The following is a 23,613-nucleotide window of genomic DNA, read 5'->3' on the forward strand; positions in this document are numbered from 1 at the left end:
AAATACAAAATTCAAACAATCACATTTTTAACATTTAATTTTTTTTTTTTTTTAAATTGCATAAAATGAAAACCTAGCCTATTGACCCCAATGATATTCATACCTAGCCTATTGACCCCAATGATACAGCACTATCCTGTATGGCTGCTTTTGAAGGTACCTTCAATGGACATATAACATATTGCTGTTCGAAATATATTTAGATATATAGTTTTTTTTTTAACATAGTTGTTTTTTGTTTGTTTTTTTATTAAAAACAATTTCCAAAACATTTATTCCTTTTCTTTTTACGTCAATCCGAACTGGAATTAATGATTAATGGGACGGAGACAAACAGACAGAGAGAGAGAGAGAGAGAGAGAGAGAGAGAGAGAGAGAGAGAGAGAGAGAGAGAGAGAGAGAGAGAGAGAGAGAGAGAGAGAGAGAGAGAATGTGTGATAAGGGTCAATGGGGCTGCCCCTCCACGGTCCTCCTAACAACGTGCCACCTCTTCACTCACTAGTGTTGAGAATGGCATAGCCGGTGGGGTGGGGGGTGGGTGGGGCCATGCCCCCAATCAAACATTAAAAAACCCTGTACTACATTTTATAAAATCATCCCAAAACACCTGCTATTAAAAGACAACTAGTGTTGGTTGCTACACAAGTGAGTGTTGATAAGCCTCGTATTGTGCAATAAAATATTTTTATTAGATGAAAATTTTAAATATCTTTTTATTAATTTTTTTTAAATATATATAATAATATATATATATATATATATATATATATATATATATATATATATATATATATATATATATATATATATATATTTTAGCAGTTATTTAGTTCCTTTCTGAAGATAAGTAAAGACTGAAACATGTAAAAGGATAATTATTTCTTTACATTGTTTTTTTAAAATACATATATATACTGTACACTTGTGGGTTTTTTTTTTATCATATATAGATATATATATATATATATATATATATATATATATATATATATATATATATATATATATATATATATATATATATATATATATATATATTATTAAAAAAAACTAATAAAAAGATATTTCAAATATATATGTATCAGAGGCGGATCTAGGGTAATTTTCTCTTTTTGTTTACGATTCCCCTCCAAACCTCCTCCAAAGTTCCCTTGGCATTCCACCTCACGTGACTGGGAACCTAAATTGATTTTCTGGATCCTCCACTGTATATAATGAGAAATTTGGTAATTAAAGATGTATAATACCCTTGTAAGCATTACTGAGAACTGTCAGTAGCAGATCAGTTTTTAGGGTCAAGGTCAATTCGAAAACGAGGTTTGGGATTCAAGATGGAAGCGAACTATCTTTCATTCTTGTCATTGAATTTCTATCAGTTTTAAGATTTTATATGGGAAAACAGTATCCGACAATGTGATGATGCTGCGAAAGAATCAGGTAATATGTTTTGTGAGTTTGTTTCACTAGCTAAGTTTAATTGTGATGTGAGATGGGCGGATAAAACGCATTCTTGTAATATTTACAGACAAACTTGTTCCGAGTTTTTGGAGTTGTCAGATGCGCTAATCTGGTTTAAAGCAGCACTCGTTTGACATCCACATTTTTATAAAATACTAACGTTGTAATAATTGATCTATATTTATATTATGGATTAAGTAGTATATGTATATGTTTCAATTAGAGTACCAACCACTACTTATTATCTGGTGATCTGTACCGTACCTAACCCGAGTACTCTGACTGTAAGAGAGCTAGACGGACATTTGGACATAAACAGCTCTCATTACAGTCAGAGACTAACCTATGTCTTTTTTTGGCAATTCCTGACTACCAGACGGTAGGCAACGAGTCCCGCTCTAATACCACAACAATCCTATGTTTGACGTCAGATACCTTTACATCAATCATTTTCGAGTTAAGTGATACAAAAAAAGCCACATATTAATCACTAATACACTTACTACAGAAAGAAACCCGACAGCACCCACATTCAGCTACGCTTCATGACACTCCGTCGCAACAATTGCAAAGCTCTGCGATCTATTTCGAGACGTAGACCACGTGATCGCGCACTGGGCAATTCCGCCTTGTGCAGCAGTTACAGGGGCCGTCTCATATCAAGCGAAGTTACAACATGGAAGAGTTGGCTAATGCCGTTTTGGATGAATTTGGATTTCATTATGTCATTAAACCAAAACAATTACACATTATTGATTCCATTTTGAATTTGAAGGATACATTTGGGGTGTTATCGACAGGATACGGCAAAAGTATGTGCTACGTACTGCCTCCTCTTATGAGACGACCCCTGTAACTGCTGCACAAGGCGGAATCACCCAGTATCGAAATAGATCGCCGAGCTTTGTAATTGTTGCGACGGAGTGTCACGAAGCGTAGCTGAATGTGGGTGCTGTCGGGTTTCTTTCTGTAGTATGTGTATTAGTGATTAATATGTGGATTTTTTGGTATCACTTAACTCGAAAATGATTGATGTAAAGGTATTTGACGTCAAACATAGGATTGTTGTGGTATTAGAGCGGGACTCGTTGCCTACCGTTTGGTAGTCAGGAATTGCCAAAAAAAGACATAGGTTGGTCTCTGACTGTAATGAGAGCGTGTTTATGTCCAAATGTCCGTCTAGCTCTCTTACAGTCAGAGTATTCGGCTAAGATGTAATGAGAAACATTGGTCCCCCGATTATCATTGGACAAACATTTTAAAATGAATAATGATGGCCACACCTGTAAATTGTAATAATGCTCATCTGTGATGTCAGCACCCATAATAATACAGGGAAAAATATCTGCCCGGTCTCTCCCCCCCCCCCCCCCCCCAAATCCTAACCCTAACTAAAAATAATATGGGGGGGGGAACAGCGGATATTATACCTTGACGGGAAATATTGCTAATCAAAATTAAAAAAAAAAGTTCCCTGATATATACAACATAGAATGTACATGAATGGGAAGGATACAGTGGCAAACCAGGCTTTTTACACACATACTATGATTATGAACGCTGACATACGTGTGTTAATTTCAAGACATATTACTGGCTGTTTCATGGTGATGACCAGGTCACCAATGCCATATTATGTCCAATAAAAAACAGCACAGTGGAAATCGATTACACTGTGATGTATAGTTAACCTGGCAATCATATGTCTGTAACGCATAAGTCTGCTACAACTAGTACAAGTGCAAAGGGTTATAAATATCTTTTAGTCGATAAATGTTAAAATTTTGCTTAAAGGGACACACCCTAGTTACGGCTAGTTGTTAACCATTACGGCGTGGTTTTTCGCTATTAAACCCATTTTTTCACAAATAAAATTGCACTTTACTTACCGTTTATTATTTAGAATATACATTTCCATTCACCTGAAGTGTTTTTTGGTAATCCTGGTAATCCTAGTGTTTGTAATACCACAAAATGCATTTTTTGTATTTCTGAAAAACGGACGCACGTTTGAGAAAAAAACGTTGAGCAGACAAGGTCTAATCTATTTTTAGACGGGATATTTCCATTTCAATGTCACAGACGTTGGTATACCACGTGACGGTTATCATTTTGGTTCGGTTTGTTTTCTCGTGCACGGTTCGCGCAATAAACATCCGATTTGTTGTTGTTCATTTGTGAGATTTTTCTTCACAGTTCGTGAGCATTTTCAGTAACAATAAAGTTCAGACAAGTAAGTATCTCAATACAAAACGTTACAAACCCTTAAAACCAATAATTTTGCTAAGTCCTACGATATCTGGAGAGGGGATACAACCAGGACAGAACAGTTGGAACATGTCCAGGAGAGGTGAAAAGAACGCACCCCAAGTCTGTGAAATTTGTTGTGACGTAGGCATTGTTGTGCTTCGAGCGACATCTACCGGTGACATCAGAATACAAACTTTCAAAATTATTTCAAGCAATTGGGACACGGGGATTCCCATGGTATTTATCGATATAAACCTGCTTTTTCACTCCATTTGATAAAAACGTGATCTAAGTGTGTTACAGGTTTGTAGATTAACCAAATTATAATTTATTTTCGCTGGATGGAACTAGGGTGTGCGGCTTTAAAACCTGGTTTTTGAGGATATGTAAGAAATAGAATAATACATTCGTGTCTGTTAGATAACATTTATCTCACAACTCGTTTAAAAACTTATCAAACTCTCCTTCACTTGTTCAGATACATTTTAAAACAACTCGTGAGAGAAGTGGTGTCTAACGACCATTCATGTATTATTCTCTATATATACTAGGGTATTACAACATATTTGTTGCCGTGGATAATGTCTCGTTTTCGAAAGGCAACTATATTATTTAGTAGGAGCAATTGTCCACTTGCAAAAGTAAAAACAATGTTAAATGCACTGATCAGCTGTTTTGAATGCGCATGCAATCATAATTTCTGCTATTTAACTTAAGTTTGTTTTGTTTAACGACACCTAGAGGACATTGAGTAATGAATTATCGTCTATTGGATGTCAAACATTTGGTAATTCTGATACATAGTCATCAGAGGAAAAATGCAAATTTTTTCCAAATGCAACAGCTGGGATATTTTATATGCAGTTTTCCACAGACAGGAAAGCACATACCACAGCCTTTGATCTGTTGTGGTGCACTGGTTGTAACGACAAAAAATCCAATCGGTGATGTGAGCACTCAACTGACTGAGCTTGTTCATAAAGTGGCCTATCATTTACACATGTATGTATGTATGTATGTACAGTGTTCTCGCTGCTCCATTTAAGCGAGGCGCCCCGCACCTCTATTCCATTTTGCCGCCCTCCTTTCATGTTCCCCGCCCTCCTTTATTTTTGAGCGCCCTCCTTTATTTTTGAGCGCCCCTCTTTATTTTCCAGCACCTATCTCCGCTATTTCCAAATGCACTTTTTTCCACACAAAAAACAATTGACGAAACATTTACGACAGTTGCCGTAACGTAATTTAACAGTATTTTTAACAGCCTCTATTTTGTCCAATATTTGTATCCATTTGTGTGTTTGATAGACACAATAAAAGTTATATTTTATGTAAGCAATGAAAACATTTTATTTTTTACGGATTCGGCAATCTCCGATTGAAAAAACCCCTCTTATTTAGTGCCAAATTTGTCACGTGATCAGAACGGTCATTCTGTCTTTTGTTTCCACTAACTATCATTTGATATTTTGTCCTTAGTTGCAGATATAATTGGTTGAAACTGATAATTTTTCTTTCTGTTATTCTGTTTATTCAGCAGTTCTTTATAAAATATTGTAAACTTTTCATTTTGAGGGGATATGAACGCTTATAAAAACAACGGAAGTGGTAGTGTTTATCATTAAAATCATTTTATCTTGAGTGCCAAATAATATATACACCCGCCTTTACAAATACGAAACTGCTGGCGATAATATTTGATCACAGCGATCGATTCATTCGATGAAGATGGAAATAACAAAAATGTATCTGACATTAGGAGATCACTTTACAAACATCTTTATTGTTTTTCGTATATCTTGAAATCTTTATTAAAAATAATAATATTAAAACTTTGTTCGGTCCAGCAAAACCGGAACTGCCCGTGAATGTCAGACCGATATCATCTTCGGTTCAATTAAAAGACAAGTTTTTTTTATAAACCCCTTTGCACTTTTTTGTAGGCAAAATAAGGAGTATGTCTTTTCTCAAAGTCTACCAACACACAACAATATGATAACCAAACTACTCCCTCCCACTCCCCCTTTTTTTTTTTTCTTCTTTTTTTTCGTTTATTGGTGGGGGGTTTTGTGTGTTTTTTTGAAAGGTGTGGTGCCGACCGGCCGCCCTCCTTTAATTTTCACACAGCGAGAACAGTGATAAGATAAAGAATGAATCCTAAATACATGTATACTACAATAATCATCTGGCACACATGTAAGGGCGTTAAAAGTAGTAGTAACAGGAATTCATTTCTAACTTTCATATAGTTGTGGTAACCTATGGGTAACAGACAAAATGCTTATTTCGATGCCTGCATATCTAATTATTACTATTATTTAGTAAAATTGTATTGACTTAAAGTAAGTTGGGCTAGTGAAGTTTTAATTGTGGCTAGTAAATATTTTAAAGCAGTGATACCATGGCTAGTGGATTTTATAAAAAGACTCGGAGAATCAATAAAATGCTGCTAGGTGATATTGATGGACATTCAGGTAATAAAACTGTGTTCAATATTTAATCCCGCGATTGCCCGTTTTATCACAAACCTGCTGATCTGACTTATTTTCCTGCATCTGGGCTGTAGTAACGCTGACCTCACAACAACTGAACCGTGCAATTGCTTTACCTGTTTGATCATTAATTCAAAAGGTGACTTATTAACACCGCCGCTTGTCAGCTAACCCAGATATCCAGCTGAGTTTATCTCGGCAAAGTGGAAATGTCTTAAACTAACATCTTAATGGCTGATAGAATGACAGTAAATTACTAAATATCCATACTTTGTTTGACACCCATAGCCAATAATTTCAGGATAGCGGTAAATATATACATGTATATATAAATGTTTATTTATTTATAACGTTCCTAGATATATATCCATCCAAATGCTGAAATATTGTGTTCTGAATATACATGTGTTTGGCCCATACTTTGAAAGAAATTGTTTGCAAATTGCATGGGCAAGTATAAAAGTTGTTGTGTTTCGTTATTAGCAAAAGAAACAAAGATTTGTTTGACAAGATCTCGGAAATTTTTAAAACTGGCAACTGCATTCATGTGATTTTAAAACTGGCAACAGCATTCAGGTGATTTTAAGAGTGGCAACAGCATTCAGGTGATTTTAAAACTGGCAACAGCATTCAGGTGATTTTAAAACAGGCAGCAGCATTCAGATGATTTTAAAACTGGCAACAGCATTCAGGTGATTTTAAAACTGGCAACAGCATTCAGGTGTTGAACAGATTATGTTTGGGCACAGATTTTATCACCTTGACTTCAGTGCAGTCTAAATCATAGAGGGGCTTAGCCTGATGTATGATAGGTCCTGGGATCAATTGCCTTGAATGTACTAAGTTTTTTCTCTCCATCCCAATCAATGCCCAGTGACTGGTATGTCATCAAAGGCCATGGTATGTGATGTCCTGTATATGGGAAATGGTATTATAAAAGATCTCTTGCTGCTCTTTTTCGGTATACACATGTATCACTTTGTTTAAAACCTCTTACAGATACTTGCATTGAATTGAATTCTTCTCATGCCTACCCCCTCCACCACACCCACCCACAACAACCAGTTTCAAGAACAAGTGAGTATGCTTGTATGTAGATCTAATGGGTTGATGTGATATCTATTTGAAGTATGTTGTTCCGAATGCAGAATTGTGTGCATGAGTGATTAACTTGACTTCTATGATGTAAGGGGTCCGCTTGACCCGTCGCAGGCTGTGTGGTGACAGATTTGTGTCATGCGTGATTACTTTGATGTCCAACACAGTGCTAAATGATCGAGTGGGTAAAACAGGTTCCTTTTATTAATCGTGATGTGTGTATTGCTGTTAAGCATGTATGTAAGTACTGTAGTTTGCAAACATCTTCATAGCTGTGGGAGTAAGTTTGTTTTGACTATATCGATATTTATTTATTAATTCAAGACTAGCTCTGGCACTCGCCAAATTCGCCAATTGTGAATTTTGAAAGCAGTTGGCGAATTTTATTTTAGTTTGGCAAAATAATTTCTTGTAATAATTGACATATTTTAGAAAATAACTGAACATTTCTGCAATTTTTGAAGTTTAATAGACAATTTGTCGAATTGTTTTGCTCACTCAGAGCTAGCCCTGTAATTGCTGGCTATTTGATGTCACGCATTTGGTAATTTCATAGTCTTGGAAGAAACCCGCTACATGTTTCCATTAGCAACAAGGGATATTTTGTATGCACTTTCCCAAAGACAGGACAACATAGTAGCCTTTGATATACCAGTCTTGGGGCACTGGTTGGGACGGAGAAAGCCAATCACAGTATGGATCCACTGAGGTGATTTATTCCTATGAGAGACGGGACGGGACGTAGTCCAGTTGTAACATGTTCGCTTGATGTGCATTCAGTCTAGACTAGGATCGATCCCTGTCAGTGGACCCATTGTGCTATTTCTCGTTCCAGCCAGTGCTTCACAACTGGTGTAACAAAGGCTGTGGTATATACTATTCTGTCTGTGGGATGGTGCATATAAAAGATCCCTTGCTGCTAATCAAAAAGAGTAGTCCATGAAGTGGTGACAGCAGGTTTCCTCTCTCATTATCTGTGTGGTCGTTAAGCATATGTTTGACGCCATATAACTGTAAATAAAATGTGTTGAGTGCATCGTTAAATAAAACATTTCCTTCCTTCCTTATTCCTATGACGAAGCACTTCAGGCGATCGGTCTACCACCTGAGCTAGTTCCACCCCTGTAGGAATGCATTATGGAGTATGTCAGGGAAACTTTAGTTCTTACTCTGTGTATTATGAGACTCCATCATATGCAGCGATATGGGATAGAAAAAGTACATCCGAGGTGGTGAAAATTTCAACCTGGGACGAGGCTTGAAATATATACTTCACCAACACTAACAGGAAAGAGAGACTGCAACCAGAACTCTCATCGATATAGTGTCAGGAAGTTAACTGTGCTACTGGCATTCAATCCCACGTGATTGACAGTCAGTCCCACATCATTTACAGGGGTGCAGAAATGGAAAATATTTAACTAGCCTGCCGGACCAAAACCAACTAAACTTTATTAGCCCGCCAGAATTTCTATTAGTCCACCAGTCTATAAAACAATATATTATTTAATAACAATATTATAATATACAGTGTCTTCATTTCAACTTATATATAGAGAGATATATTGACAAAACATTATTAAGAACATTTGGTAAGTGATCAACATCACGTAGCAAACCAAATCAAAAAGACAGGTAGGCTGTTGGGCTGGTAGTTGCATTTTTTAACTCGTCCATCAGAATTTTTACTCGCATATGGCGAGTGGGCGAGTAATTTCTGCAGCCCTGATTTATACTGATGGAAAGAAATAAGGGAAATTAAAGCACATGTTGCAGTTGGAGAGACAAGGACTGGGATGTGGAAGTAGACAGCAAAAGAAGTTGAAAGATAGAGGACGATCGAGCTAACAGATTGGCAACAAATAAGACAGAATACAAAGGAGAGAAAAAGCTAAACGGTGGTGGGGATAAAAAAAAAAGAAGAAAGAAATATGGGATCACGTCAACATTAACAGGAAAGAGTGACTGCAACCAAAACTCATCGATAGTGTCAGGAAGTTAACTTTATTATATCTCACACTAGTACTAGTCTACTGACACTGAGTCCCACATTACATCTTTGCACTTTGTACAGACATTACAAGTGCATATAAAAGATCCCTTGTTGCATTAGAACAAATACAACTGGTTTCCTTGGATGTCTACATGTCAGAATTACCATATGTTTGACATCCAATAGCTGATGATTAATAAATCAGTGTGCTCCAGTGGTGGTGTTAAACAAAACAAACATTTTTGTGTTCCCTTGTTTCTTTCTCTCAGGATATGCCCATTGGGCTATTTCTCACTCCAACCAGTGCACCACAACTGGTACATCAAAGGCCATGGTATGTACTATCATTTCTATGGGATGGTTCATATAAAAGATCCCTTGCTGCTAATTGAAAAGAGTAGCCCATGAAGTGGTGACAGTGGGTTTTCTCTCTCAATAGCTGTGTGGTCCTCAACCGTATGTCCGACGCCATATAATCGTAAATAAAATGTGTTGAGTGCGTCGTTAAATAAACCATTTCCTTCCTTCTCTCAGGATACATGTATTCAAAAGTAAATGGTGATTTGCAACCTATAGCTAAGGTTTGTTTACCTGAAATTTTATCTACAATGCCAAGTGTCCCCCAGTTTCTTTCTCAGTGTGTACACATGTATATATTGCAAAAGTAAATGGTGATTTGCAACCTATAGCTAAGGTTTGTTTACCTGAAATTTTATCTACAATGCCAAGTGTTCCCCAGTTTCTTTCTCTCAGTGTGTAAACATATGTATATATTGAAAAAGTAAATGGTGCTGTGCAACCTACAGCTAAGGTTTGTGTACTGTGTTATCAAGGTGATGTGGAATGTTATCTGATGTGGGTAATCTGTTTGTTCAGTGCAGTGCAAACACTTGGCAGTGTGGGCATCTCTCTGTAAGATGCTGCATCACCTATTTACTATTGTGCATTGCCAAGATGTACGTCTGTTGTCCACATTGCTTCTCTATTAGACTATTATCTGCAGTACAGGTGTGTTAACGAGACTGGTCAGTAATTTCAGTGTTTTTGCTTCTCTGTTAGCTACAGGTACAGGTTTGTTAATGAGACTGGTCAGTTATTTCAGTGTTGGTAATTACAGGTGTGTTAACAAGACTGGTCAGTTATTTCAGTGTTAGTAGTTACAGGTGTGTTAATGAGACTGATCAGTTATTTCAGTGGTAGTTCTTCTCTATTATCTACAGGGACAGGTGTGTTAATGAGTTATTTCAATGTTGTATCTATTGTGCAGGTGTGACACTGGCCACATATACTTCAGTCGTATTAGTTACATTAGTTACAGTCCTGTGTGTTCTCTAGAGATATATCAATTATTTCATTGTTGTTATTAGTATTAGCTACAAGTTTACATATATATATTCCTATTTCAGTATTATACAATTTTGTTACGTTATATATAGAGAGGTTATTACCAGAGTGTTTTTCGGTATCGTCAGTATCATATATTAGGAATAAAAATTGTATTATGCGAGCATAAGACATTATTTTTATTCCCAATATGTGATATTGACGATACCGAAATACACGAGGGTAATAATCTCTTTATCATATAATCTCAAGCTTAATACAACATGTTTTTGTAAACTGTACACGCAACTTTAATTCCAGTCCACCATTACTAGATATTCAAATGATGTAAGAATATGTGGCGTGGTGTTTTTTGGAATGGAAATGACGTCAAACTTGAATGATGTCATTTTGGATGTCCTTACATCAAAACAAACTAGGGCTTAACATTTTTTTGTTTTCTGAACGCTGGACAGCTTTCAGTGTCAAATTGCAGTTGAAATGTTTTTATTCGATGACTGTCAATGCATACGTCAATTATGGAGTGTCACACAAGTACGTTTGCTTAAATGTCAATAACCTAGTGCCGTGATCTCAATTAATTTGCATCTAATTTGCCTTAAAAATATCACATACTTTGATTGCATCTAAGTTGTCTTAAAAATATCACATACTTTGATTGCACTAAAAAATTAAGATATTAATTATTATACGATAAAAGAGTTTACTACATTTCCATATTTCAGTTTTATACAATTTTGTTTAATTTTTTCTGGTTAGTTACACATATTTCTTGTTATTAACTGTATTTTATTAAAATGGCCAAACATGAGGCATTTTTCTTATGTCTATCCATATATCATCATTTTTCATGTCCACTTGGGTACTGGGCTGATTTCAGGATTATATGAATTTGGGGTCACTTATTTCCGTTTTTGTGTTTATAGGGCATTCAATGGAAAATAGTTTGGCCATTACAAGCCTTTTATTGGCTCTGTTAGTGTTACATTTAAACATTATCTACTTTGTAAACTTTATAAAACAATTTTTCTTTTGGCAATTCCAGTATGTTTCTGGTAATCCTGTTGTTTGTACATAATTAACTCCAAATACATCTTGTATGAAACAGGCATTGAATTTGAGAATTTCTTGTTAGGATGCTGCCAGAATTATGTAATATACATAGATATCTTGGGATTCTATCTCATAATTTTAAGCTTCATGCATGGAAGCATGTAATCTTACTAAATTCACAGCCTGTAAAAGAAAAGACTAGGTGTGTTACAGGGAATAGTGTTTTCAAAATGTTAATTGATAACAGTTGCTACATTACACTGATTACAGCTGAACATTGATTGACAACTACATGCAAGTACAGCTTGTATAATTTAAAGGGACATACCCTAGTTTTTAAACACTAAGGAATATTTTTTACTATTAGAGCCGTTTTCGATAACTGAAATAATATTTTCCTTATATTTTATTGGTAAGATTAACGATTTCAGTACATTCGAAGTGTTTTTGGTCATCCTGGTGTTTTTAATATCACAAAATGCATTTCTCATATTTTTAAAAACGCATGTGCATCTGAGAAGTAACAGTTATGGAGTCGAATTTTAGTCTATTTTTAGAGGGTATTTCACAAACTCATGTTTCACTCAATTGTAACTTTATCCAAATCAAATGTGTTACTTGTTTGTAGATTAACTAAACTTTGTGTGCATTTTCATGGGCTGAAACTAGGGTCTGTGCCTTTAATGTTTTAAAATTATTTATCCTATAACTTGCCCATGATATCCATGTCATAAACCCACATGATAATTTACTTTATTAACAAGGTTAATAATGGTATGCAAATTTGCAAGGTCTCTAGGTAATGTATTGCTGTGGATGGGTCATTTGCTTACAATCCAACAAGACCAGTGTACATGAGCGTAACATTTTCAAAGGTTTGTTTAAAATGCGTGACGTCAAACTAATTTGTGCTAATCGTGATGACGTCATATTACCGATGGCTGCGACTTTAGTAGTGTGATTTACTAAAAATGTAATTAAAATGTTATTTTAGAAGTGTTATAGGATAAATAGAATTCGCTACTCGTGTTTTTTAATATGTAAAATGTCAACCTCGTCTAGTTAATCGGTATTTGTTTCGGCAGAGCCTCAACAAATACCGATTAACATAGACTCGGTTCATATTTTCCATATTAAAAAATACTCGTGACGAATCCTCTATGTAACAATTCCTGAAAGTTGCATACACAAAGCTGCACGCTGGTGTTAATATTGTGGCGATTTGAAACAAAGAGTTCGCTGATGTACAGTGTATGGACTCGGAAACTAAAATGTCAGTGGCTTCAGCTATTTGTTCTCGATTGGTACCGTATATCTTCGCCTGTAAGTCGATCTCGGCTATAAGTCGAGTCCCTAATTTCAAGCCCTGAAAACGTATTTTTTTATTGACCCGTTTATAAGTCGACCCATGAAAAACTACTTATAAATATTGAAATATTTCTTATTTTCAGCACATGAGAACAATAATATTTGAACAAAAGAAAATTATTTTACAAACTTCGGTTTTCACGTTTTGTACATCGCAATATGATCAGACTATTCCAATCAAACTATCATTATTACATAGCATCAAAACGAAATATTCCCTTAGAAGAGAGTGAAAGCTGTTTGACTGTTACTGTATAGTACTGTACAGATGGTTTTGTGCACAGACAACAACTTTATTTATAAACGCTGACAACAGATCACTACGATAAAACTGAAAGTATCACGTTTTGCCGCCATATTAATACATGTAAGGAGGATAACTCTGGAAAGTACACTGGTTTTTGTACCAAATGATGTGTGTCCCTATTGCTCCAGATAAGTGAACTGCAGAGATCAGTCTATTTTAAGGGAAAGCTTAGTAATATTCATGAAGTTAATCACCGCCAAAACATTGTTTGAACAACCATTAATGCCAGTGACCAGATTTCAAAATAAATTCAGGCAACAGGTAGTTAGTATTGTTTACATTTTTACTATTAGTTATGACTGTTAATTTAACTAAGTGGACTGTTGTCTTGGCAAGTGAGTGAGATCGTACGCCTTTTCGCATAACCAAAACCGTTCTAATGCCAAAAAAAATAGGTTATAAAAAATAAATGTGTCAAATTAACATATTTGAGTATAAATACATGGCATACTTCAACAATAAAACTTGTAAAATAATCCCCAAAACAGTAATATTTTTTGGTGAAATTTTTTTACCCTCTTATAAGTCGACCCCCCCAAGTTATAAAATAATTTTTGGGTGAAAAAAATTCGACTTATAGGCGAAGATATACGGTAATTTACTTCATGTAGTTGATCAGACATTTAAATTTCCCCAGGTAATTTATTTTCAGGCTTCGTCTGCCATTTAGCGTTTGCATCAATGGTTAATAAGTGAACCACCGACTCCCAAGTAATTACTAAAAATTAGTGTGTTTACACTGGTATATGTAGACCCTTGTGTTAAGCAACATAATAATATATACTGACATCCAAAAGAAACCTTATATGGCTTGAAACTGTATTATAGAAACCAACAAACGGTATGATGGGATTTGAAAGTATCATCAAGTTCAGCATCTAAACTTCACAATGTACTTTGTGATATAATATGCAAAGTGTTTGCAGGGCTCACAGTGGAATTCTTTTTAGTTTAGCCAGTTTTCAGAAATGTAGAGTATTTCCTTGAAAATCATTAAAATGTGGTTAATTTAAGGAATATTTTATTAGCCAAAGTCTAAAATGTTTAGCTATTTTGTGTAAAAATTAGCAATTGGGTAATATGGCAATGTACAGAGTGAGCCTGGTGTTTGTAAGGTGCTTTCTAAATTGGTTATTTTTGATTAGCAACAATATTTATTAGATTTTTCTAATTTTATGTCTGTAAAGTTTCTTTTGAATGTCAGTCTACACGGATGTGTTATGTATAGGTCTCAAGTGTGATCCTGTTTACTGTTAGGAATGTGAACATACACTGTAACATACATGTGTACATGAATACATGTACTCACTTAGTAAACAGTGATCTTAGATGTTTTGTGAACAGCATGTTGGTGTCTGTCAAATAATCCAAACTCTTAAGACTGGGCAGAACAATGGGGCAGAATATAAGTTCTACATGTGTATTGTTTAGGCCTAATTTTTCATCAAATTCTACGAAATTCAGTTTTGATATAGATCTACAACTTTTTACATCATAGAAATAATTTGTTGGAATCTGTTTTGTGGCTGTTTTTTTTAATTTATTTAACTTTTTCTTCTGTAGACTGCTATAGTAATCTGGGTGAGAGAATATTTTGCCAAATTGTCTAGATATTAACAAAATTGCAGAAATCGACAGTTATTTAACAAAAATTGTCAATTATTACATGAAATTATTTTGCCAAATTAAAATAACATTTGCCAACTGCTTTCAAAATTCACAAATTGTCAAATTTAGCGAGTGCCAGAGCTAGCCGTGGTAATTAATTCAAATGCTGATGTCTGTAAACAATGTATTTATTATCTGAAGATAAAGATGCTGTTTCCTGATAGCTGTTGCCTGGAAATAGATGTTAATTGGACTGTGAATTTTAGATTAAGTGCTTGTTTTATTTTTTGAAGCTTAATATTATGGGAATGTAAATGGATTCACATGATTTCTCATTGAAAGATCATCCCTGTTATTGGTTCAGTGACATCACGGGGCGAGACATAGCCCAGTGGTAAAGCGCTCACTTGATGCGCGGTCAGTCTGGGATCGATCCCCGTCGGTGGGCCCATTGGACTATTTCTCGCTCCAGCCAGTGCACCACAACTGGTATATCAAAGGCCGTGGTATGTACTATCCTGTCTGTGGGATGGTGCATATAAAAGATCCCTTGCTGCTAATCGAAAAGAGTAGCCCATGAAGTGGCGACAGCGGGTTTCCTCTCTCAATATCTGTGTGGTCCTTAACCATATGTCTGACGCCATATAACCGTAAATAAAATGTGTTGAGTGCGTCGTTAAATAAAACATTTCCTTCCTTCCTTCACTTATAATAAGATATTTTGTGAACTGCAGGGTAGAAACCAGTCTTCGCTGTGAGTAAAATCAAGTTGAGCTGAAGATCACGGTCTTGAAATGGTGCCAGGCAAGCAGTCACATGAAGTTTTAAATAAAATGTATTAAATATTTTACAGTAAGGTGATCAATTTTGCCACTGTCCTAGAACTTTCTAGATGAGTATGGAGGGGAGTACATGGGAGTGCAGGGAACATTTTGTTTTAAAAAAATTTGATTGGCGATCAGTTCAAAATTGAGTAGCGCAACTAATATTTAACGTTTGAAAATTGTCTAGCAATCTCTGAAATTTGTCTAGCAAATTGCAACATGATATTGAACACATTGTTCCATGGAGTGACCATGAGCCTTTCCTGGCAGAGACTAAATTATCAGTAAAGTCAACTAGGGATAGGTGTGTGGTTGACTAAATCTCACATGGATAGTGAGTAATGTGTAAAGAGTTGAATAGATAACAGTGGAGGGACGCATTGGGTTAGTTACAGACTTAGACAAACAAACTTTGGACTGTTACATGTCTGTTTTGTTGTGTTGTGCACTATACCTCTAGGAGGATCAGGCAAGATTTCATCTTTAACCAATTTTTACTTTTCTTACCGTAATTCCAGTTCTTAAGATTTCAGCTTTAAATAAATTAACTGCTTTAATTCAAGTTGTTATCAAGACCTCTGCGTTAACCAAATTTTATTTTGCTCTATTCGAGTTTTCAGGATCACAGCTTTATAACCAAACATTACTACAGTTCCATTTCTCATGATTTCAGCTTTAACCAAAAATGTTGGTTCCATTTTTCAGAATACCAACTTTAACCAAACTTCAGTTCCAGTTGTTAATATTTCAGTTTTATCCAAATGTCAGTTCCAGTTTTCATGGTACTATCTTTAACCAAACGTCAATTCCAGTTTTCACGATACCATCTTTAGCCAAACTTCAATTCCAGCTTACCGGCCTCGGTGGCGTCGTGGTTAGGCCATTGATCTACATGCTGGTAGGTACTGGGTTCGGATCCCAGTCGAGGCATGGGATTTTTAATCCAGATACCGATTCCAAACCCTGAGTGAGTGCTCCGCAAGGCTCAGTGGGTAGGTGTAAACCACTTGCACCGACCAGTGATCCATAATTGATTCAACAAAGGCCATGGTTTGTGCTATCCTGCCTGTGGGAAGCGCAAATAGTGCTAATCAGAAAGAGTAGCCCATGTAGTGGAGACAGCGGGTTTCCTCTCAAAATCTGTGTGGTCCTTAACCATATGTCTGACGCCATATAACCGTAAATAAAATGTGTTGAATGCATCGTTAAATAAAAATTTTCTTTCTTTCAATTCCAGTTCTGAAGATTTCAGCTTCAAACCAACATTCCTTTCCTTTACAGTTTGTATAATTGATGACTCAGGATACTGACCCAGTGACCCCTGTAAATGTTTATCAACACTGGCTATATCTCCCACTTACAGTAACATGATGATGATAACATTGTTTTGATGCTGTATTTAGTATTATACACACTAGGTGCAAATCTATCGAGTTAAAGAAAGGTTTGTTTCGATCCTCCATTGGTTCTCCCCTCCTAAAATCTAGGTTGTTTTACATTAGTGGGGTAGTTCTGGTACCCCGTCCTGAAATCCGTCCGTGATGATATACATGCAATTTGTGTTAAGATGTACCAGCTGGAATACTGGTACGAAGAATGAGAAGGGATAACAGGGACCATGATAGCACTCTGTTGCTAAAAGGGTTATGGAGTGGTGGTGGTGGTGGTGGTGGGGGGGGGGGGGTGTTGGTGGTGGTGGTGGCGCAATATCTAACTCAGTAGAGTACTCTCCTTAGGAGTTTGGGTTAAAATATTGAATTCTCTGCGTGGATCCATTCTTCTGTTGAGTTTTCCCCTCTCAACCAGTCCACCTCGACTTGTATATCAACGGGTGTAGTATGTGCTGTCCTGTCTATGGGAACGTGCATATAAAATGTCCTTTGCTACTACTAGAAAAATGTAGCTTGGATTTCCACTGCTTACTAACACACACACACACACACACACACACACACACACACACACACACACACACACACACACACACACACACACACACACACACACACACACACACACACACACACACACACACACACACACATACACACACACACACACACACACACACACACACACACACACACACATACACACACACACACACACACACACACACACACACATACACACACACACACACACATACACACACATACACACACACACATACACACACACACACACATACACACACACACACACACACACACACACACACACACACACACATACACACACACATACACACACACACACACACACACACACACACAGACACAAACACATGTATGTGTGATTCTGACCAAATATTTGACATCCATGCATGTACATACAACATGTATACATGTACCTGATGATTAATACACCAATGTGCTCTAGTGGTGGTGTGGGACGTACATGTATGTCACTGCTGGGTTAACCCATTAAATTTGTAACTACTGCGATGACTGATATTTTGTTATTGAATACTGTATGTGCTGTATCTATTGTATGAGTATGGAGCAGCATTGCAAAGATAATGTTTGTAGGTTCTAGTTGGCTTCCAAGCTGTCATCCATCCTCCCCTTTAAAACCACCGTGATGACACACATTTGAGTTGTATAATGTACATCGGTGACTTTCTGACTGATAGCTGTGAGGAACAATGGAGTAGGTGTACAGTGTTTGTAAATTTAGGTGGAGGTTAAAGTTCAGATTCGAGTAAGTACTGCACCATGTAATTCACTAGTGTTGACGCTACTTAGTAACTTACAAGTGTACCAAGGCATGTATTTATACAAGATATCCTGTACTGAGGTGGGAGGGAATTGAATTGAATGGGGGTGTGCTTTTTACAGGGTGAATTAAGAATGGTCCTTCAGCATGCATGTGCTGGGGTGTCATAATAAAACAAATCTTACATTCCTTTTAACAATATGAAGTGTATACCCTGTACATGTACATGTATGTATGATCACGCAGTGGGAGAATAGGATATTTATATACAAGGTAAGTGTACAAAGAAACATATTCCATTTGCAGGTTTTTTTTTTAGTTCCCTACCAGTCCAGCTGTAAGGGACTAGGTTTTGTATCGATCTGTCCGAGTGCCCATCTGTCTGTCTGTCTGTCTGTCTGCCTGTCTGTTCCATATATAGTTTACAATATTTTTTTTTTACAGTGCCTCAAGATATTGAGTTGGAATTTTGTGTACAGCTTTATCGTGTAGAGTTATGGATCAAGTTTGATTTTCACAATTTTCTCACATTTTTAGATGAATTAGCTGTTAGGAGATACACAAATTTGTTTTACCTGTTGAGTAGAGCTTCGAGTCTGAAATTTTGGGACTCGAGTACTCGAGGGTCAAACCTGACCTGGACCAGAGTACCCGACACTTACACTAGACGGGAATGAGACTAAGGAATAAAATTAAATAGCATAATGCATCTTAATTCCAGCGCTGAACATGGATGCCAAATAATGCCATTGTATTATAGCATGTTACACATCAGACTTTTGTTTTCCCTCCATGTCTTATACCCCTATACGGTAACCGGCGGCAAGCATATGGCAGAGTGAAGTAAAAATTATATAATTAAATGATAGTGCTCTTCCTTGCACGGGTACCCGGGTCTGTAAACGAACTCGAGTCTTGCTAGACTCGGCCCACTCAGCCCGTGCCCAAGTCCTCAAGTACTCGTGGAGACCCTACTGTTGAGGGGGATGTATTGCTTTAGCAGTATTCTCAGGATGTTCGTTTCATTTAGTAATATACCTGTCATTTTTTTTCTTACGTTTCAGGTCCACATCAGGCTCTAGTATGGAAGTAGATCTATGTTGTCGTGAAGAACTGAGTGTGTTTACTATAACATGGTTTATTTGGACGACATTCTGTTGAAGACGCACGTTATGGGATAAGAAGTATCTTGGTTTTGTCTGACCTGTATCTAAGTCAAGTTTACAGGCCTCAGTGTGGCAACATTGTGGATTGATGAGAAATGCGACGGAAAAGACATTGTTCATGAAAGGACATGATGGAAAGAACATTGTTTTTGCATTTGTAAGAAAAGCTATGGAAATGACATTGTTTGTGTGTTGTGAAAGAATGTGATCAAGAGGATGTTATTTAATTATTTATGAATCAAGGACTAACAGAGGACATAGTTTGTGTGTGTGATATTTATTTAAAAAAGGAATGAGTGGCGACATTATTTATAATATATTTATGATAAAATGGGACTAGAGAGAACATTATTCATAGAAAGAGCATGACAGAGAGGATTTGTTCATAGAAAGAGCTTGACAGAGAGGACTTGTTCATGGGAAGTGTTGGAGAAGACATTGTTCATGGGAAGGGTGACAGAGGTGGCACTGTTGATGTATTTCATATAGAATCACCCATATCTTGAGTAACAATAATGGAAGATGAGATGCACACACAAGTTCATCAGATGGCCATTCATCCCAAAGCTAAATTCGAGGTGAATGGAAACTACGATCACAACATTTGTCTGGAAGATCTGCATCTAGATTCAGATCACCAGTCGAAAGTCATTCACAAAGGATTCGGCTGTCCGATCGTAACCAAGACGATGGAGGTTACCACGCAGCCGCTGAGGTCAGCGTGCGTACTGGGGCCGATGTCGGCAGAGTCCATGTCAGGGTTCGCACAAGTCGTCAATGGTAGCCATGGTAACAGTGACGAGAAAGATGATGCAACTCACCCGACTTCGTTGGGTGAAGGGTCCATGGGTGCACAGCATGAAAACGATATTGCTTCTCCCATTGTCAAAGACAACGACGGTGATGATATAGTGCTGCCACCTGGTGATGATGATGTATTGCTGCCAACTGATGGTTCGGAGGTGCTTGAAGCACAAGACTCTAGTCTTTCTGGAGACTGTGATTCTCTGCTGCAGGTCGGTGATAATGATTTGTTGTCATCATCGAATCAAGATGAATCGTGTTCTAACGACGGCAAAGATCGCGGAATCGAACGGTCGGTTTCCTTTGTTGAAGACTATGATGATTCGAATGTGGAGTCTCTCTGTGATATGTCGGAAGAAATCGTCGATAGAATGGGAATAAGTTTTGTTGAGGAAAAAGAAGTGGATAATTCTGGAAAGTTGCTGAGGCTGTCAAACATCAGCCGGATGATTACTGTTTGTAGGACAGGAAGGAACAGTAAGAATTTAAAAGAGAAGCCGCCATTAATGCCGGGTACGAAGCGCAAATCGCAGACGACGCAGTCCTGGCTACTGAGGTTGTTTGAATCAAAAATGTTTGACATGTCCATAGCTATTTCATATTTGTTCAATTCGAAGGAACCTGGTGTTCAGACGTACTTAGGTAAGCATGTGTTTCTTTGTATTTTTCTTATTTATATACAGTTTAATGGCACATGATGCAGACATAGGAAAAAGTCAAGAATAATCATTACCAGGAAGTTACCATGTGACAGTAGCTTAAGACAAAAACGGTACTGTGTTCAAGACAATATCTGATTAAAAAACCCCACCACGATACATTATTCAGGTGTGGTTTATTCAAATACAAGGTACACACGTGTATATAAGACTCAAGATTGATGGGGGTGGGGGAGGTAGCAAAATTCACTCAAAATGTGCAATCTGCTTTCTATTTAGTTTCAGAAAGTTCTGAATTTCTGTCTGTTGATTTTGCAAATTGTATAATTTAAAGTTTAACGACACCACTAGAGCACATCTGCTATTGAATGTAAAACAATCAGTAATTTTGACATGTCTTAGAGAGCAAACCCGCCATGTGCATTTTACCATTATTACTAATAGTAGCAAGGGATCTTTTATATGCACCATCCTACAGACAAGATGGCACATAGCACGGCCTTTGATATACTAGTCGTGGTGCACTGGCTGGAACGACAAATGGCCCAGTGGGTCCACCGACCATGCTTCAAGCGAGTGCTCTACCACTGGGCTATAGCCTTTGATATACTAGTCGTGGTGCACTGGCTGGAACGACAAATGGCCCAGTGGGTCCACCGACCATGCTTCAAGCGAGTGCTCTACCACTGGGCTATAGCCTTTGATATACTAGTCGTGGTGCACTGGCTGGAACGACAAATGGCCCAGTGGGTCCACCGACCATGCTTCAAGTGAGTGCTCTACCACTGGGCTATAGCCTTTGATATACTAGTCGTGGTGCACTGGCTGGAACGACAAATGGCCCAGTGGGTCCACCGACCATGCTTCAAGTGAGTGCTCTACCACTGGGCTATAGCCTTTGATATACTAGTCGTGGTGCACTGGCTGGAACGACAAATGGCCCAGTGGGTCCACCGACCATGCTTCCAGCGAGTGCTCTACCACTGGGCTATAGCCTTTGATATACTAGTCGTGGTGCACTGGCTGGAATGACAAATGGCCCATTGGGTCCACCGACCATGCTTCAAGTGAGTGCTCTACCACTGGGCTATAGCCTTTGATATACTAGTCGTGTGCACTGGCTGGACCGACAAATGGCCCAGTGGGTCCACCGACCATGCTTCAAGTGAGTGCTCTACCACTGGGCTATAGCCTTTGATATACTAGTCATGGTGCACTGGCTGGAACGACAAATGGCCCAGTGGGTCCACCGACCATGCTTCAAGTGAGTGCTCTACCACTGGGCTATAGCCTTTGATATACTAGTCGTGTACTCTGGCTGGACCGACAAATGGCCTAGTGGGTCCACCGACCATGCTTCAAGTGAGTGCTCTACCACTGGGCTATAGCCTTTGATATACTAGTCGTGGTGCACTGGCTGGAACGACAAATGGCCCAGTGGGTCCACCGACCATGTTTCAAGTGAGTGCTCTACCACTGGGCTATAGCCTTTGATATACTAGTAGTGGTGCACTGGCTGGAACGACAAATGGCCCAGTGGGTCCACCGACCATGCTTCAAGTGAGTGCTCTACCACTGGGCTATAGCCTTTGATATACTAGTCGTGGTGCACTGGCTGGAATGACAAATGGCCCAGTGGGTCCACCGACCATGCTTCAAGTGAGTGCTCTACCACTGGGCTATAGCCTTTGATATACTAGTCGTGGTGCACTGGCTGGAACGACAAATGGCCCAGTGGGTCCACCGACCATGCTTCAAGTGAGTGGTCTACCACTGGGCTATAGCCTTTGATATACTAGTAGTGGTGCACTGGCTGGACCGACAAATGGCCCAGTGGGTCCACCGACCATGCTTCAAGTGAGTGCTCTACCACTGGGCTATAGCCTTTGATATACTAGTCGTGGTGCACTGGCTGGAATGACAAATGGCCCATTGGGTCCACCGACCATGCTTCAAGTGAGTGCTCTACCACTGGGCTATAGCCTTTGATATACTAGTCGTGGTGCACTGGCTGGAACGACAAATGGCCCAGTGGGTCCACCGACCATGCTTCAAGTGAGTGGTCTACCACTGGGCTATAGCCTTTGATATACTAGTAGTGGTGCACTGGCTGGACCGACAAATGGCCCAGTGGGTCCACCGACCATGCTTCAAGTGAGTGCTCTACCACTGGGCTATGTCCCAGCCCTCTTAGCATACTTTAGATTTGACCATGTTTAAAAATTATCAACAGTAGGAGAGTTGATAGCTAAATATTTAAAACTCGAGATTTTGACATTTAATTTCTTCAGATTTTTAAATAGTTGTGTGTACATGTATCTATGTAGTTTGTCTTGGGGACGGGATGTAACCCAGTGGTAAAGCGCTTGCTTGATGCACAATCGGTCCGAGATCGATCCCTGTCGGTGGGCCCATTGGGCTATTTCTTGTTCCAGTCAGTGCACCACTGGTACAGCAAAGGCTACGTGGTATGT

The 23,613-nt window shown here is 38.0% G+C and overlaps 1 protein-coding gene across 2 annotated transcripts in view; it reads left to right on the top strand.

Moving 5' to 3' along the window:
* The first annotated feature begins 1,308 nt into the window (after positions 1-1,308).
* The window catches only part of LOC121377740 (phosphatidylinositol 4-kinase beta-like), a 50,050-nt gene continuing 27,745 nt past the window's right edge, over positions 1,309-23,613 (top strand). Inside the window, exons 1-3 of one of the 2 annotated variants that reach the window (XM_041505824.1) lie at positions 1,309-1,437; positions 7,197-7,274; positions 19,575-21,122. In XM_041505824.1, coding sequence (XP_041361758.1) covers positions 20,192-21,122 — 931 coding nt within the window. In that variant the 5' untranslated portion in view covers positions 1,309-1,437; positions 7,197-7,274; positions 19,575-20,191. The remainder of the gene's footprint in view (positions 1,438-7,196; positions 7,275-19,574; positions 21,123-23,613) is intronic. The other variant, XM_041505823.1, reaches the window with a different exon arrangement.

Source organism: Gigantopelta aegis, chromosome 7, assembly GCF_016097555.1.
Source record: "Gigantopelta aegis isolate Gae_Host chromosome 7, Gae_host_genome, whole genome shotgun sequence".
Taxonomy (NCBI): domain Eukaryota; kingdom Metazoa; phylum Mollusca; class Gastropoda; order Neomphalida; family Peltospiridae; genus Gigantopelta; species Gigantopelta aegis.